This window comes from Larimichthys crocea, chromosome XIII (genome assembly GCF_000972845.2).
Source record: "Larimichthys crocea isolate SSNF chromosome XIII, L_crocea_2.0, whole genome shotgun sequence".
Lineage (NCBI taxonomy): Eukaryota > Metazoa > Chordata > Actinopteri > Sciaenidae > Larimichthys > Larimichthys crocea.
This window is the reverse complement of record NC_040023.1, coordinates 20,077,186-20,093,080: the sequence shown is the minus strand read 5'-3', so window position 1 is coordinate 20,093,080 and position 15,895 is coordinate 20,077,186. Positions and strand designations below refer to the sequence as shown.

General features: G+C 39.9%; 1 protein-coding gene across 4 annotated transcripts in view; it reads right to left on the bottom strand.

The window, feature by feature from the left end:
* col14a1a (collagen, type XIV, alpha 1a) overlaps positions 1–15,895 on the bottom strand; it is a 125,051-nt gene that overhangs the window by 84,452 nt on the left and 24,704 nt on the right. For all 4 annotated transcript variants that reach the window (XM_027286037.1, XM_019256895.2, XM_027286036.1 and 1 more), the window contains 10 exons: positions 5,745–5,900; positions 5,459–5,578; positions 5,057–5,221; positions 4,672–4,836; positions 3,876–4,027; positions 2,819–2,948; positions 2,356–2,501; positions 2,082–2,211; positions 1,770–1,909; positions 1,209–1,335 (listed from right to left, as the gene is read on the bottom strand). In XM_027286037.1, coding sequence (XP_027141838.1) covers positions 1,209–1,335; positions 1,770–1,909; positions 2,082–2,211; positions 2,356–2,501; positions 2,819–2,948; positions 3,876–4,027; positions 4,672–4,836; positions 5,057–5,221; positions 5,459–5,578; positions 5,745–5,900 — 1,431 coding nt within the window. The remainder of the gene's footprint in view (positions 1–1,208; positions 1,336–1,769; positions 1,910–2,081; positions 2,212–2,355; positions 2,502–2,818; positions 2,949–3,875; positions 4,028–4,671; positions 4,837–5,056; positions 5,222–5,458; positions 5,579–5,744; positions 5,901–15,895) is intronic.

Sequence of the window (15,895 nt, the reverse complement as noted above, 5' to 3'; positions counted from 1 at the left end):
TTTACCTTGATTTCCATTTGCCTACTGGACATTTTTAATAATGATGATGATTTAATGACGATGATTTAATAATGTTTGATTATAATATAATAATTTCATTCTAATGTTTTCATTTTCCATTAAGTTATTCTGATATTTACCCAGGGTTCTGCACTGTTTTTTTCCTCCCTATGTCTCCACCACCATTTTAATAGTTCTATTTCTAGTGGATTTCTTTCTATTTCATTTTTATTTATTGTATTGTATTTGTGTTTCATCTTGAGCTGCTGTAGCAAGTGAATTTCCCCAGTGTGGGATCGATAAAGTCTATGTTGTCTTATGTTGCACCAAGCCAGAGTAAAAAACAAGCTGCATGTCATGAGACATTTGATGTGTTAAAATACTATGTGCACCTTTATGCTATAATTAGTATGGTAAAAGTTATTTAACTGTGAGCTAGCTTCAGTTTGGAAGATGGTATAATTGACCTGGAATTAAACTTCTGCTTTCCTGACTGTAGGGGCTCATTTATTTTTGAGTTTGAACTCCTTGTTGAGCTTACAGAAACTTAGTTGTTCCACATTATTTTGCTGTGAACTGTAATCATGCTTCCCACTATTCCCCTCTATTCCACTCAAAAACTTTAAAAGTGCTAACACATTTGTCAGTCCATGAGGCAAGCTTTCTTAAACATTCTCGAGTGCACAAAGTTTGCCAGGAGATAAATAAACATCAACACAGCCTTTTAGAGTGAGTAGTTTAATAGCTGTTTTGCCAGAAATGCATTTCTTTTAGCTGACTCAGCTTTGAAGCAAAACTGCTTGTTGCTTAAAGGGATATTCCTGCAAATCAATATCTGTTGGCATGACAGAATAGTAAGGGACAGTAAAATGACCTTTTAATGCGACTGGGCTATTATGCCGAGGTGTAAATGAGATGGGCAGACTGCCAAAACAGCAGAAGGACCAGGGTAGGGTAATAAAATTCAACACTGTTTGGCACTAAGAGAGAAATGGTTTGCCTTCTAATGGTATTGATACAACTATTTTCAAGAAACTGAAGCAAAACTGTCCTCAGCAGAGATGGTGATCAACCCAATATGAAAGACAAACTGGACTATAATAAATAGTATTAAATAACCTCCATCTGTCTGTATTTAAATTACCAACTCCCAAACTAATAAACTATTGCACCTTCTGATGCATCCTGATAGTGAGCCAGTTTCTTACTGGTAGTGAACGCGTCTGTGAGCGCAGCTGATTCGCCCTCGTCATACTGGGCGAAGATAGCCACTCCATACTCCATCAGGGACGTCAAATCGCTGAGGTCATAGGAGTTCTTAACTCCCACCTCCACCTGCACAACACGCACACACACAGACATGACATACTCACACAAAACCCCACAGTTATATCCATACGTGTACGGATGTATTCAGCAAACACATTGGACACAGGAAAGTTTTTAAAGTTTTTGAACTTGTGCTTATGTACACACACACACACACACACACACATACACATACTACTTTTGTGTAATTGCAATATCTGTGTCTGTATTTTTCCAGAATGATTCATATCAGTGCTCAATACTCATTCTAGCCTGACCTTTTCCTACTAAGAAGAACAATCCGTGTAATTAATCTCCTCTTTGATCTATCCTCCCATCCTCTTTTTTCACTTTCTCATCTCCAGACACACAAACATGCTCGCAGATTAAAAAATGCTGTCAAATATTATTATCTGTAAGAAATGTGTTTTAAGGACATAAAATCACGCCGTCACACAAACCTCCTGTGTGGTTAGTCCGTCTGTCTTCACCCACATGATGCGGTAACCTTTAACTCCTTTGGGCGCTGGGTCCCAGCTGATGTGGGCGGAGTTGTGAGTGATGTCAGAGAACTGGAGGTTGGTGGGAGGACTCAATGGTACTGAGGGGAGAGAGAAAGAGCTTTGATGTTTTTGTATGCTTGTGTGCTTTTTGCTTTGAGAACCTGAGATTTAGACTTTAAGTTTAAGACACCTCTCTTTTGGAAGACTGAAGATTTACAATTTAGGTTAGGTTATGGTTGGGATAAATGTGTGTGTGTGTGCATTACTCACATGTTGTTTCCTGGTTTGTAATAGGGTCACCAGCTTCTTCTCCATACATTGCATAAACAGTGACGGTGTATTCAGTGTGAGGGACCAACGCACCCAGCTCTATCTCTGTCACTGCATCCGATAACTTGATCTGAGGACAAACACAAACAAATGCTGCATTTAAGACAAAACTCTGGACTCTCGGCTGCAGTTTAAACTATGAATTGAATAAGCATTTATCTAGCTAATAAATATATATTTTTCTCCTTCTCTGTCTTTTTCTTTCTTTCAATACCTCCTTCTCATCCAAGTCTCCACTTTCTTTAAGAGGTGCATACAGCAGCATGTAGCCGGAGACTCCATCCACACTGTCCCATCTCGCTTTCATGGTGCTTTGAGTCACATCATACAGCTGGAGGCCCGTTACTGTGGGAAGAGCCACTGCATATATAGATAAACACAAAACATAGTTAAATTAAGAAGGATTCACATTAATAAACTAAGTATTCTAAGTTGGTTTTGCTTTATAAATTGTTTTAACATCACATCACAGAGTTTTGCCAAGATTTTAACTTTCTGGATGCTTTTGTCTTCTTGTATTACGAGTGCATCATTTTCAATATGTCTGGATTCCATGGCTATCAAACTTTCAAAGCACTGTTATTAACTTGTGATCTCAGATGTTGACTGAAGCGCTGGTGTCAGGTTCTGTAAGTACATTTCTGCGTGTGTGTGTTTGTGTGCGGGAATAAACTTACGGGTTGTTTCTGATCCTCTCAGAGCTTCACTTGCATCGTTTGCGTACACAGCAAACACAGCCACCTGGTATTCTGTGAGAGAGCTGAGATGCTCTAACACCGCTGAAGTCTCACCGCCCTCCACTACCACCTAGGGTGCAGCAGCATGAGTGGGAGGGAAAGGAGAGGTGAAAAATAAATGGAAGAAATAGAGGGGAGAAATGGGATACGGAAATGGATGGTAGAAGAGGGAGGGAAGGGTAAGGGGACAACAAATGGCAAAGAGGAAAGACAGAGGAACGACAGGTGAAAAGAGAGTTTTTAAAAGAGTGGTAGAGGAGGGAAAAAAACACAATCAATTTATTGAATGGGATAAAGCACAAACGTCAAAAGCAAAATACTATTTTTTTCATTTAGATCTGAATGAATGACAGTCATGATACAGATTAGGTCTGGGCTGAGCCAGCTGGAAATGTCTCCTCACATGCAGCTCCAGACCATCTGGTCCCTGTAAACCCAGCTAAGCAAAAGATTTAATGGTTTCTATGGTCAAATGTTCTGGAAAAATCAAGCAGGTGCCTGGATCAGCCAGAGTATCATTTCTAGTAAGCTTTCATTACCTGCATGGATGTTCAGGGGAGTTGTGAATGGAGGGATGATAGGGAGAGGAATGGATGAATGATACCACCAGCGTCTCAGGGAAAAACTAAGCTCAATCCATACACCTGCCTGAAGACCTCAGCTACAGTGACTCCCATTAGTGTAATAAATACTGTATGATGGAAAAACGGAGCCTATGCTGACCTAAACCGAACCCTCTGTTCTCATACTGAGTCTCTTGACCTCTGTAGTTTTTAGACTTTGCTTTTGCTTCTACATTTATGCATATATAGATTTCAGATAACAGTGCATCTCATCAGATCTTTGGAGCTGTGCTGGAAGCTCAAAAGCTGTTGTTGGAATGCCATTGATATTTCTTAATTTTATACAGAGATAAATGTGTTTCTAGCGGTTGTTTACACTCTCAGCTTCTCCTAATGAAAGACCTTTTCAGTACAGTAAATATAGTGTTGTATACCTCCTGTGGTTCTCCTCCCTGAGAAGGATAATAAACCACTCTGTATTTTTCTACATTTCCGGGGGCGTGGCTCCATGAAACCCGAAAGCTTCGGGCCGTCACCTCTGATGTAACCAGGTCAAGTGGTGCTCCCGTCGTCTCTGGTGTCTGTTCTGAAGAAATAAAAGCAGACAAAACAGGGAAGTATAACAGATTGCATCAGATTACAATAAATTACTCCCAGTGAGGGACTTTTAAGTAGAAAAACTCACATGCGTTGAGAATCAGAGTAAGAGGAGATAGTGTTGAAATATAATCAAAACACATTAGCCTCGATTTATGGCGTCGCTTTAAAGACATCCTCTTTCTTGTTTTTCCATCCTGCATCTTTATATCCACTGAGATGGAAACTTATTAGAGGAAAGATTGAGCAATAGGAGCAGGATGAGGAAAGAAGACAATGTGTCCTCAATTAATCACCATTTTATAGCAGGATATCATTTCTGTTGCTGGCTGCTATATGACACCACGCTCCCGATGGAGAAAGTATGTATTAAAGACCATCTCTGGCCAATCAAGCTTTATCTAAATATACAAGGTTTACAGGTTTGATTCACACCAAACAAAACACACTCTGTAACCATGACAGCAGTTTTTAAAAATAATTTTATCTTGCCTTACTTCGGATAGTTGATGTTGTAACTTTGATGTGGAGTTACGACTATATTTTGCAAGTGCATAAAAATGCTAATCTGAGATTTATGTATGCGTGGCTGCTGCACTCTCTCTTTCACTCTCTGTCCACTTGTCTCCTTACTCTGCTTGATGTCTTTGTCTTGCTGCTCCACTTGTTCGCACACTGTTCTGGTCAGTCCCTCCACTATGGAGCTCATGATGTTGAAGTCAGCCACATTGTACACATGCGTGTTGTCTGGCTCTGAGGCGATGGAGTGTAACTCGTTCTCATCAGCATTCTTAACACCTGGGGAGGTAAAGGCAAATATTATAGTTTATAGACAAACCCTCCATATACATGCATGATAACACACTAAGATAGTAAAGTAAGGAGGAAGTTAAGTTCATATAAACATCACTGGGAAGGATTTAAAAAACAATACAGGTGTTTTTGTATTCACTCATTGTGGCACAGATGGGAGTCCTCCTCAGACTACATAAGTGTGTTTGTGTGTGTCCATTCTCACCGATAGCAAACAGCTCAACACCGGCGTTTTGCAGGCTCTCTGCAGGTGGTATGACATCATCCTGGGACTTCCCGTCCGTGATGAGGATCCCAATTTTGGGTACACCAGGCCGTGAGCCGGATTCGGGCTTGAAACAGTTCTCCATGATATAAGTCAGAGCAAGGCCTGGAGAGAAAAGGAGAGAGAAAGAGGAGGAGGAGGAGGGATGAGGAAGGGAGACACAGGGAAAGAGAGCAAGGAAAGGAAGTAAGGAAAAAGAGCAAGAGAACGATGGGTAAGTAGTATACGTTGATAGTATAGTATAGAAAGCCAAAAGGATAAAAGGGAAAGAATAAAAGCATTTTTATTTCCAAATTCTTAACATGTTAAACTAGTATCCATTAAGAAAAGACAACCCAGCACCTGTGAGAGTGTTTCCTCCTTTGTACGGCAGATTCTTGACGGCATCGATGACGGCATCTTTACTGGAGAAAGCATTGAGATGCCACTCTATCCTGGGATCACCACTGTACTGAGCCAGACCTAAAAACACACAAATACAGAGACAACTTGTCATTTGCTTTTAGCATTTGCTTCATACGATACGATAGCTGATACAAAAACAACAGCATTTCCATGAGCAAAGTTTATATATTCCGGTAATCAACAGAGGACCCATCTCTTGAAGAAAGAAATTACAGGGACCTACCTATCCTCGTTTTATCGATGCCAACATCAAAGGCATTGACAAGGTTTTCCAAGAACATGCGAACCAGTCGGAAGTTGAGTCGACCAATACTCCAGGAGCCGTCCACTAAGATCACAATGTCTGCGATGGCCTCAGTGTGGCACACAAACTGATCCACTAAAAGAAGGAGAGAAGGCAAAGTTCAAATTCACCATAGCCAGGGACAAAGGGAAAGTTAAATGTGTGAAACGTTAACTCCAATTAAAATGCTTTTAATTTCGATGTGAAGGTTTCTCAGTCAAACTCAGATGACACAATAAATCCACACCTCAAATCTTCAGGTTTCAGGTTGACTTTATTAAACAAAATTACACAAATACAAGCACAAAACTTGAGTGAACAACCCAAGCACGAAAACATGTCCTGCAACTCCTCTTCTTATCTGGCTCTAAAAACATGTATAATACTTGGTGTTCAAATAGCATCTCAAGAGCCTCCTTTGAACTGTGGTATTTTCCCTCAGTATCTCTCCAACCTTCTTTTCTTGGAATCATTCTCCAAACAAATCATTTGACTACTGACTCACTCTTCATTTGAAAGACACTTTTAAAAGGGAAATTTCACACATGATACCTCCCACCTGAAAATAACACACACACACACACACACACACACACACACACACACACTTTTATTAGTTCATTTATCATAATCCCATAACTGCTCATCTTGTCATCCTGCTCTGTATCATACCCTATAACTGAATACACCCACTTAACGTCGCATCATAAATCGCATATCTGTCTACAAAGGTAAGTGAATAGCCCAGAAGATGCTGATGAGGATGGACATTGGTGTCTAAATGAAGAAAATAAGTACAAGAAAATGCTGACTGCAGCTGTATCCCTTGAATTTTTGTTCACAGAAGTGCATTTAAAAGGTTAAGATAGAATATTATGGATGGAGTGATACCAACTGAGTCGAGAGAACTGAGGTTAGTATTACATCCATCAATCTAAACTGAACACAACAGGGACTCGTCTGTTTTGGCATCTCCATTAGGGCAGCACAGGGAAAGGTCTAACTACGCTCTGACAACAGATGTTAGTTTAGTGGCTCAGGTGCAGACTGGATAATTGCAATGTCCTGGATTAGTCCCAAGACCTTTGTTATAATTTTGGTTCGCCTGTATTCACCGTTCTGTACATCACGCAAAATAAGACAAATTGCTATTTGCTGGCGAAAGGACATTTTACTGTATTTTAGCAAGCAATTTACTAAACATTGAAAATATATAAGTACCATTCACTGTACCACCTGTGCTTTGTGCTTCTATCTCTGGTGAACACTATCTCAAGCTTGAGATTCATACATGACACATTGTGTAACGATAAGCCATGCAGGTAATCATTTCAAGAAGTAATTTTCCAGACATAGCCTTCTGTCTGCTGTCTGTGTCTGTCTGACTGTTTGAACCATCCATCTGCTGCAGACGGCAGACGGAGGAGAGGCGAGAAGACACCAAGGTCGAGAGACAGCTGATGACTATCTTTGGTTTGCAAATGCATAACGTATAAGACCGAAGTACCATTATAAAATACTCTTTTGGTATTGATTTTAAAAAGCCAAGATTATGAATATATCCTCAGGGTTTAGGTACTGTAGGACAGCCTACTGTATATGAAGAGAGAGAAGAGAAGAGAAGAGAAGAGAAGAGAAGAGAAGAGAAGAGAAGTTGTAGCTTCAGTTGAGAGTCAGCAAAATGGCAAAAGGCTAAGAGGCCAATGAGTAAAAAGATTTTTTCTAGAGTTTCCCATCTTACAAAACAAACAAGCCTGGCCTTTAAAGAAAATCTAAGGTTAAAGAATAAAAAGGAAGAACCATAAGGCTCTTTTAAAAGCGACAGACGACACGTACACACAAAAAGTCACAGATCAACTGAGGAGCTATTCTATAATAAAAAGTGTGAGACATTCAGGGGGTGTTAGTATCTATAGTAACTGCTGCTGACACTGTGAATAAATAGAGAGACGAGGGACTTGTTTAAAAAAAGAAAGAGTCAGAGAGGAAGATTGGGTGCAACGTGAAAACCCATCAAAACAAGCTAAGGAGATGTAAAAAAGTGGATTGGAGGGTCGTAATTACAGCTAATTACAGTTCGCTGACCATTCCCTAACCTCTTGTTGGCAGGCTGGTGAGAATGTCCTTCAAACAGGCAAGCGGCTGTTGCTTTGAACCAATAATCAAGGCAGCCCCTCTCCTTCACATTATCCCAGCTTACATCTATAAACAGTTTCGTTGGATATCAAGGGTCATTTGCTGCCACTCATTATAATATAGTTTGAGAAACAATTCCATAATTACCAAAAGTAGACAATCCATCTCAGTAAACATGAAACCTTGAGTCAAAGGCGAGTTGTACTGTTATTTACTGTATTCACATTGTGTGTTTTCCTATGAGTGTGCACAGTTTCTATGTTCAGTTTTCTGTCAGACACCCGACAGGAGAGAGAGAAAAAGAAGTCTCTGGAAAACCTTAAAAACTTTAATACGTTTTGCAGGTCTCTGTTAACTGGGAAGCAGTTCATTTCAAGCAACAGTAGATTTAATAAGGTTTGTGTTCGGTAATGAAATGCTAACAAATCTAATTCCATTCAGACTGCATGCTTTGCAAACTTTATTGGAGAGTAGAAGATGTGACTCTAAATCACCTGTTCCCCACCTGGGGGTCCCTACCCCATGTAGGAGTCGCCAAAGCTTGACATGAGGTTGTGAGGCCTTCTTGATTTTGAAATTTTAATTTTTTTTTAAATNGGGGATGTGACTCTGAATCACCTGTTCCCAACCTGGGGGTCCCTACCCCATGTAGGAGTCGCCAAAGCTTGACATGAGGTTGTGAGGCCTTCATATTTTGAAATTTTAAAAAATTAAACATTTTTTATTATTATTTAAGATATAAAGTTAACAAAAAAACCTCACAAGATAAGGGCAGAGTGAAGACCTGAACACAAGCTATATTCACAGAGTCTTCACTCTTGGTTTAACAGACTCCTGCATTAGAAAAGTATGCAATTAAAACAACTTAATAGCTAACACAACGATCAGGGGACAGGGAGAAGAAAACTGAACTGAACTATATAAACTCATCTCTGACACATCACAGGAAATAGGCTGCTCAAAATCCATCCAGATCACTCATTTTACTTTCTTTCCTTTTGGGTTAATTGTACAGTCAGTTGATGGCACTGGTATTGTTATGCGTCAACACTTTACTCAAAGATTGAAAAGTGTTCCTTTAAGGAAATAGGTTGGGAACCACTGCTCTAAATCATAAATCACACTGGTCGTCTGCACCAAGGTCATAAAGCAACTGTTCCACTAAAGTATTCTTGAGCAAGACCTGAATTCCTGAGAAAACAGGAGGACCTTACTGTACCATGCCTGATAAAATATGTTTCTTCAGAAGTGTTTTAATGAATGTTATTTTCACATATTTATCATATTTTCTCTTGGATGTTGATCATTAACACTAACAATCCTAAAAATAACTCTTAAACTTGACTGTCATCCAGGTGGAGCTCTTAGACCAGCTGCTGGTACCCCCTGTGATTTCCCCTCTTTCTGAGGGTCTCATGTATGCACATGTATCTCTATTCTTTGTGTCTAGCATACTATTTGGGACATCATTGATCAGAGCCAAAGTAACTGTCCATTTGAATAAAAAGATCTGGGAGTTTACGTGACAGCAGAATCACAGTTAGACAAAGAAATCAAAGCTTTGCATACATGTTCTTATAAATATGCACACAACAGTGTCTTCCTCACAATAATAGATGTCAGGGAGAATGCTTCCAGTATCTCACTACTGTAGCTGCTATTGACTCCCTCTTCTCTGCTGTATGCTTGACTGCCAAACAATAGCAGGCTTGTCAAAAGTCCCTCTGCTCCTTCTAAGCCCCATCTGCCTTTCTTCTTCTCCTCCACCACTTCATAGCTCTTTTATCCCCCCCTTTTCTCTACCCATCTAACGCCTTTGCTGTGGGTCAAAGGTGCGGTTACTGGGAAACAGTGGGGAACGGTGTTCGTGTGCGCACACGAGGGCGAAAAAGTGTGAAAGGGAAGCAAGTGAAGCAGGAGGAAAGAAAAACGGTGAGGAGGCAAAAACGTGTGTGTGTTTGGGTTTGATGAAATACCGCAGATATATTGACAGCTTCTGTGGTGCCAAGTCTTTCCTCTGTCCAAGTGTACAATTACTCCTGTTCTTCTGTGCCTCTCTCCACTCCTCTATCGCACTCTGTCCATCTCTGTGGCTAACTAATATAAGACAGGCTTTGTTTGGCAAAAATCTCTCTTAAACACTCACTAACTAAAACAAACTGCCATGGCAGAGCATAAGACATGTCAATCTTTATTATAATGTGTGTGTGTGCTTGTATTTCTATTCACATGGGAACCAAATGTTCATATGAGGACAGAAAAACGTGGAAAATCATTTCATGTGCTGATGCATTCACAGCCTTTAACAGGTACCTTTAACGATAGAGACGTCACAGTTGAGGTCAGAGGACTATGGTATGCGTTGCCAAAGTTTAAACATATTTCCACGTTGTGCATTAGTCACGGGATGACATATCTGTACCTGAATAATCTCTGTATCTGTATTACATTTACCAACCATTTTAGTTCCACTATCCACTGACAGTTTCCAGCATCATGGGTGGCAGAGGTACTACCACTGCAGTGGAGTTTTCTTCTCTCTCCTGAATGCTGTATTACACCTTAGCCAGCTCCTGGAGCCAAAGTCTGAGATTCAGTCCACCGAAATGACGAATGCAAAAATGCAGCCATTTTCCAGTTCTTTGCAGACATACTGTATGTGAAACTGTCTTTGTACGGACAATATGTTCAGGAATGCTTGTTTTCAATTGCACACAAATGAAATGCAGCTTCACAGCAGACATTTAATTGTCATAGCAGAAAAAGCACAGGTGGCTCTGTACTATTCAAGTTTCCAAGGGAGCCATGGTAGTGTGAAAATGAGGCAACGTTTACAATATCAGGAGTCTGAAACCAAAGCAGCTACTGCTCAAACATTTCAGCCATCAAGCCGAATATTCACTGATTGTGAACCATGAGGTTGGCTGAACTACATCTGAACCTTATTTGCATATAAGGACATGATTAGAAAAGGCACTGCCACAACTGAACCTATTTACACGCTCATACAACATTGGACAAACACCAATCATAATTGGCATGCGAACATGTGATTAGACAGACCGTCCACCTGGTGCCCATGAGAAAGCGAGCAACTACATTTTACAACTCAGCCCACAGTGCAGTCTGCAGCGCTGTGGGAAAAATTATGTGGCTCCTTGACAATTGAATTAACTTGTGTGGGAGTGGAGAAATGGGTATTAAAAATGCGAGCACAACAATGGAGGCCACTGTTGGCTGACTGTAACTTCTTGCAGTGCGAAGACAGACACATGGGGACAAAGACGAGGAACAGAAGTGGGAACAAGAAGAGAGGAATGTTATAGACAAGCAGTATATTAGTAGTACCACATGTAGCAGTACACGCACACAAACAGAGATTTAAACACATACATACATAGGCTACATGTTATCTGCAAAGCAGACCAGATTTTAATTAATTAAAGCAAAGAAGATTGCTTTGTAATCTCCTGCTCCCAGAAGGTAACACACACGCTCAAACATACTGATATGGTTGGGGCGAGTAATGTATGCACAGTACAAATAAATACAGATTCACAGAACACATCTTCAAACACACACACACACTTGTCTATTTGAGAAAACTTTTCAACCCTCCCTTTCTTCCTTCTCTTTGTCGCCATCTCTGTCCTCATTAACAGTAGCTCTTCCCAGCCGGCCTTGATTTACTGCTGACCTCTATTTAGCCAGGGATCAGTGGAGTGTGCCGTCAATTCAATCTCTCTCTAGTTAAGTTTTATTTCCCCTGCCACTGTGATTGTGTTTCAGTGTCTGGAATTAACATCGAGAACAGTGACAGACATGCAGATAGATGAACAGTAGCAGCAACGGTTTCCGCATCGGTGAGAACATTTCCCTTTAGTCTCTGAGCGCATGTTTGATTCCCGCATGAACCTGCTTTAAGATGAGGCTAATTGATTACAAACAAAACTGGACGTTTAATCCCAGTTTAACACAAACTGATATGTTTGATTTTGATGTATTAATCCACTCTGTATTAAAATACCTTTCAGTGAAATGATGAAATGGAAAAAATATTATACAGTAGGTGAACTGCCTCTTTTATGGTCACCCCAGAGAGATGTTTTCTCAATATATCATTTCAGGATGAATAGTAATAAGATATTTTTCTCCTGCCTGCTGTTTATCATGGGGAATCTAATGTTTCAATATAAGCAGTTTTCTGTATGTTGTGGAGAAAATGTCCACTTTAAATCAATACAGTCTGGTCCTTTCCACCTCATGTGTAGGTGTGCTTGCTAAGTGCTCTACCAAACAGATGAAAATGTGGATAGCATTTAAAGAGACAGCCATAATGAAGTGAAAAACTAACCTTGCTGGCCAGTTTTCTGTATCATAACTTAGTGTACAACTGTTTAACCACTTGTGCCAAAGAAGACACTAAAACTAAGTTATTATTCTCACTTCCCAGAAGATGATATACGTTAGGTTCTTCACCTGTAGATATACAGAACATTTAGTTACAATTACAGTAAAAAATAAATAAATAATAGAAAATTGAAACCACACAATCAACCATTCCAACTTCTTTTTTTCAGCCTACACATGGCGCATTCATTTGTTTACACCCCATAAGAAAAAAAGTTGTGAAAACCAACTTCATTTTCTTTGGATTTGTCACATGCATTTTGCTACCAAAATACATCCAATTATATAAAAAAAATAATCATTCATTTAATTAAACAGATATGGTACAGGTATAGGCCTTTTTCACACCACACAATTTGACTGGTCATTGTAGGAAAAGAACAGGTTTTACTGATAACATTATTATAACAGCTCTGTTCTGGATCAATCACCCTGATAAGTCATGACAGTGCAACAGTGAGTCAACATGTATACCAGGACCCCCAAACTGAAGCAGCTCAGTAGAATTCAGCCATATGTTAATTCATTATTTATATATTCCTACTCAGACATGTCAAAAAATATCTTCCATGTAAAAGGCGTATTGTCTAAAACTAATCACTCGTCTACAAATTCAAACAGCAAAAACAACAGCTGTGACCAGTGACTTTTCTATTACTATTCAGTATTTCTTTCTAAAGATGCCAGCTTAACACAACTTTCCTAATTCTGAATAAAACCCACTTAATTCTTTTATAGTCTGATGGCAAACTAACAAGTTATTACTTAGTTATAATTAGTTTTGGAGTCATCTGGAGGTAAAGGTTGTTTTTGCTAAAACAGTCTTTACACATCTGTATTTTTTAAGAAAGAGCATTACCTCATGCCTCGTGGCGTTTAGTTTAGATGATTATAATTAACTTGTTAGTGCTCAGAATGAATGGAAATTTAAGCATCTACAATCCCACGAGCGGTGGAAATACCCCTACTGCTAAAGACATTTGTGTGATATGAATTAAACCTCCAGAACAGCTACTAAATTAACCTCAAGGTGAGATTGTTTTTGTCAAAATTCTTAAGCCGAAAAACCATGACATTGTCAAGAATCAAAACACCAGCCCGTAAAACAAAGCTGCTACTACTGCTTGGAAACAAATCTTTGATCGATAAAATAAAATTGTAGTGTTTAAAAAAAAAAAGTATCCGTATCATCCCAACAGCTGCTTTAACCTGCCGACAGCATGATTTTTCCCTAAAACCACTGCTGGTACACACAAGCTCAGAAAACAAGATTTTCTTTGTTTTATTGGCATGTTTATTCAATCAAGAGAGACAGGCAGCAGATTGATACACCTGTCGTTTGCTCAGCGGCCCTCAGAGCAACTCAGATAAACTCAGCGAGGCACAGACATTCATATTCATCGGTGAGACCTGTGGGCCTACGTGAGTGTGTCTGTGAGAGAGAGCGAGAGAGCGTGCATGTGTGTTTAAGCAGTGCGATCCAGCGGGTTTTGAGGTGTAATCCGACAGCTGTTTTGAGATGGTTTGTGTCATTCCACCAGAGACCTTTCCCTGCTTGGCCTCCTGATCTTTAATCCACGGCCTTGTTTTGTTCCACTTCACTGAATACACAGACGCTCTCTGTGTTCTCCCTCACAAAACAGACACTATATGTATGCTGAATGCTGCGCTTGGCCTGTAAAACTGTCTCTCTCAAAGTCTCTTGCTACATTGCTCTTTTGCCTTGCTTTGTCTTCCCCTAATCTCTCTGTCTGGTAGAGGCTCACACTTGTTGAACTGTGTGCATTTTAGTTTCAAAAGTTCAGTCACTTTAATCACGTCTGGTTATTTTTTAGCTCCATGCACACATTGAAAGAACCTTACAGATGGGTGTGGCTCTTAAACTGGCATTTTATGTGTCACTATTCAGTGCAATACTGGCTTACTTATTACTTCTACAGGATTGTGCAGTTTGCTTTCCAGCCCACCCCTCTTTTATCTCTCTACTCTTCTTTTTCTATCTTTTAGTTAGTTTTAAAGCCCGAGCAGCTATTTCTTTGACAGATGTATACATTCATCAACTCAAGGGAAGGTACAGTAACTGGAAGCCCTTCTTGTGGTGCAGACAGGAAACTGTGATGAGGATTTACTGCAGCTCAACTGGTTATTTTAAGCCACCGAAAAATCATGGAAATGCATGCGAAACAGAAGCTATGATTTGCTCATATTCCACGAATGACACAATATCAGTTGTTAAACCGCTATGTTTCGAGCAATAAATGAGTTTCTCTTCCAAATATGGGTTTGTGGTTAATTTTAACCAACCTGGAGGAGCATTTGGTGTCATTTCAAACAACAGTTCAAGGTCTGATGTGCTTCGTCATCCACAAAGGGTAAACCACATGGGGGAAGATTGTGGGGAAAAGGAGGACAGGATTGAGGACAATATAGGTCAAGGAAGGTCAGGCCGTAAAACAAAGTGAAGAGAGAGAAAGAGGAGAAAGGTTGCGTGAAGAGGTGCAATGCATAAAAGGGTATAGAAGGGAGGAGGTAAAGGTGTCATATAAAGCAGGAGGTATTGCAGGGCTGGAAAATGTGAGTACAAAAAATAAAGAGCAGGACAGCACAGAAGGAAAAAACGAGTAAATTATGTAAAAGTCTTCAAGGTATATTTTGGTTTTAAATATAAAATTACCCAATTGAGTAAAGGGTAATTTTAATGAAACATAATTATCAAGCTAGGTATTGCATTTCCTTGAGCGGGTTCTTTTGCAATAATACAATAACTTTATTGTAGTTAATGTGTGTAATGGTTTTTGCAATTTAGCTCATTTCTGGTTAAACTACACCTACAGCAAACTTGTTTCTGCACGGAAAAGGTAAAAGCCAAAGTGCTGTCGCTCACGCTACAGCCACAGAAAACGAAGAGGGAGGGAAGAGGAGCTACAGCAGGGAAAAATCAGGGAGGAAGTCGAGGCTAATTATTCTAATTGACCTCTGCACTTAAGGAGTCCTTGCCACTAATGGCCAAAATGCCATCAGCACATCCACATACACACGCACTTGTTAACTACTGTCATACAATTAGCTCAACTCAGCCATGAACCTTCTCACTTAATCGAGGACAAGGACAGAAGTCTGGCTAGCACAGAGACCACACACACGCACACGTCCAAGTGAGCAATGGCTGATCTACTCCCAGGTCTCTGAGCGCACATCCAACTTGTGTGAGGATTATATTTCTTTAGTTCCTCTCAACAGGAATAATTCAGTATCTGGCGACTGTCCAAAAGAAAATGTAAAACACAACTTTGTGATGATGGAAAAAGTGCTAAGCGAGACGAGACAAATGGAGACGAAACGTGCATTTCTGGAGGACATTTACCTGAGCTCTCTCTTTGTCGCCTCACTTTTCATTTCAGCCTATTTTCATACTTTCTCTTTAACACTCGCCTTACTTTGCCCTTCACACTGCACACTAGCTCATATTGCAACTATGTATTTCCATGTCATTTATGAATGACATCCGACATCATCAACTTAAAATTTCTCTGAACCTTTTATGT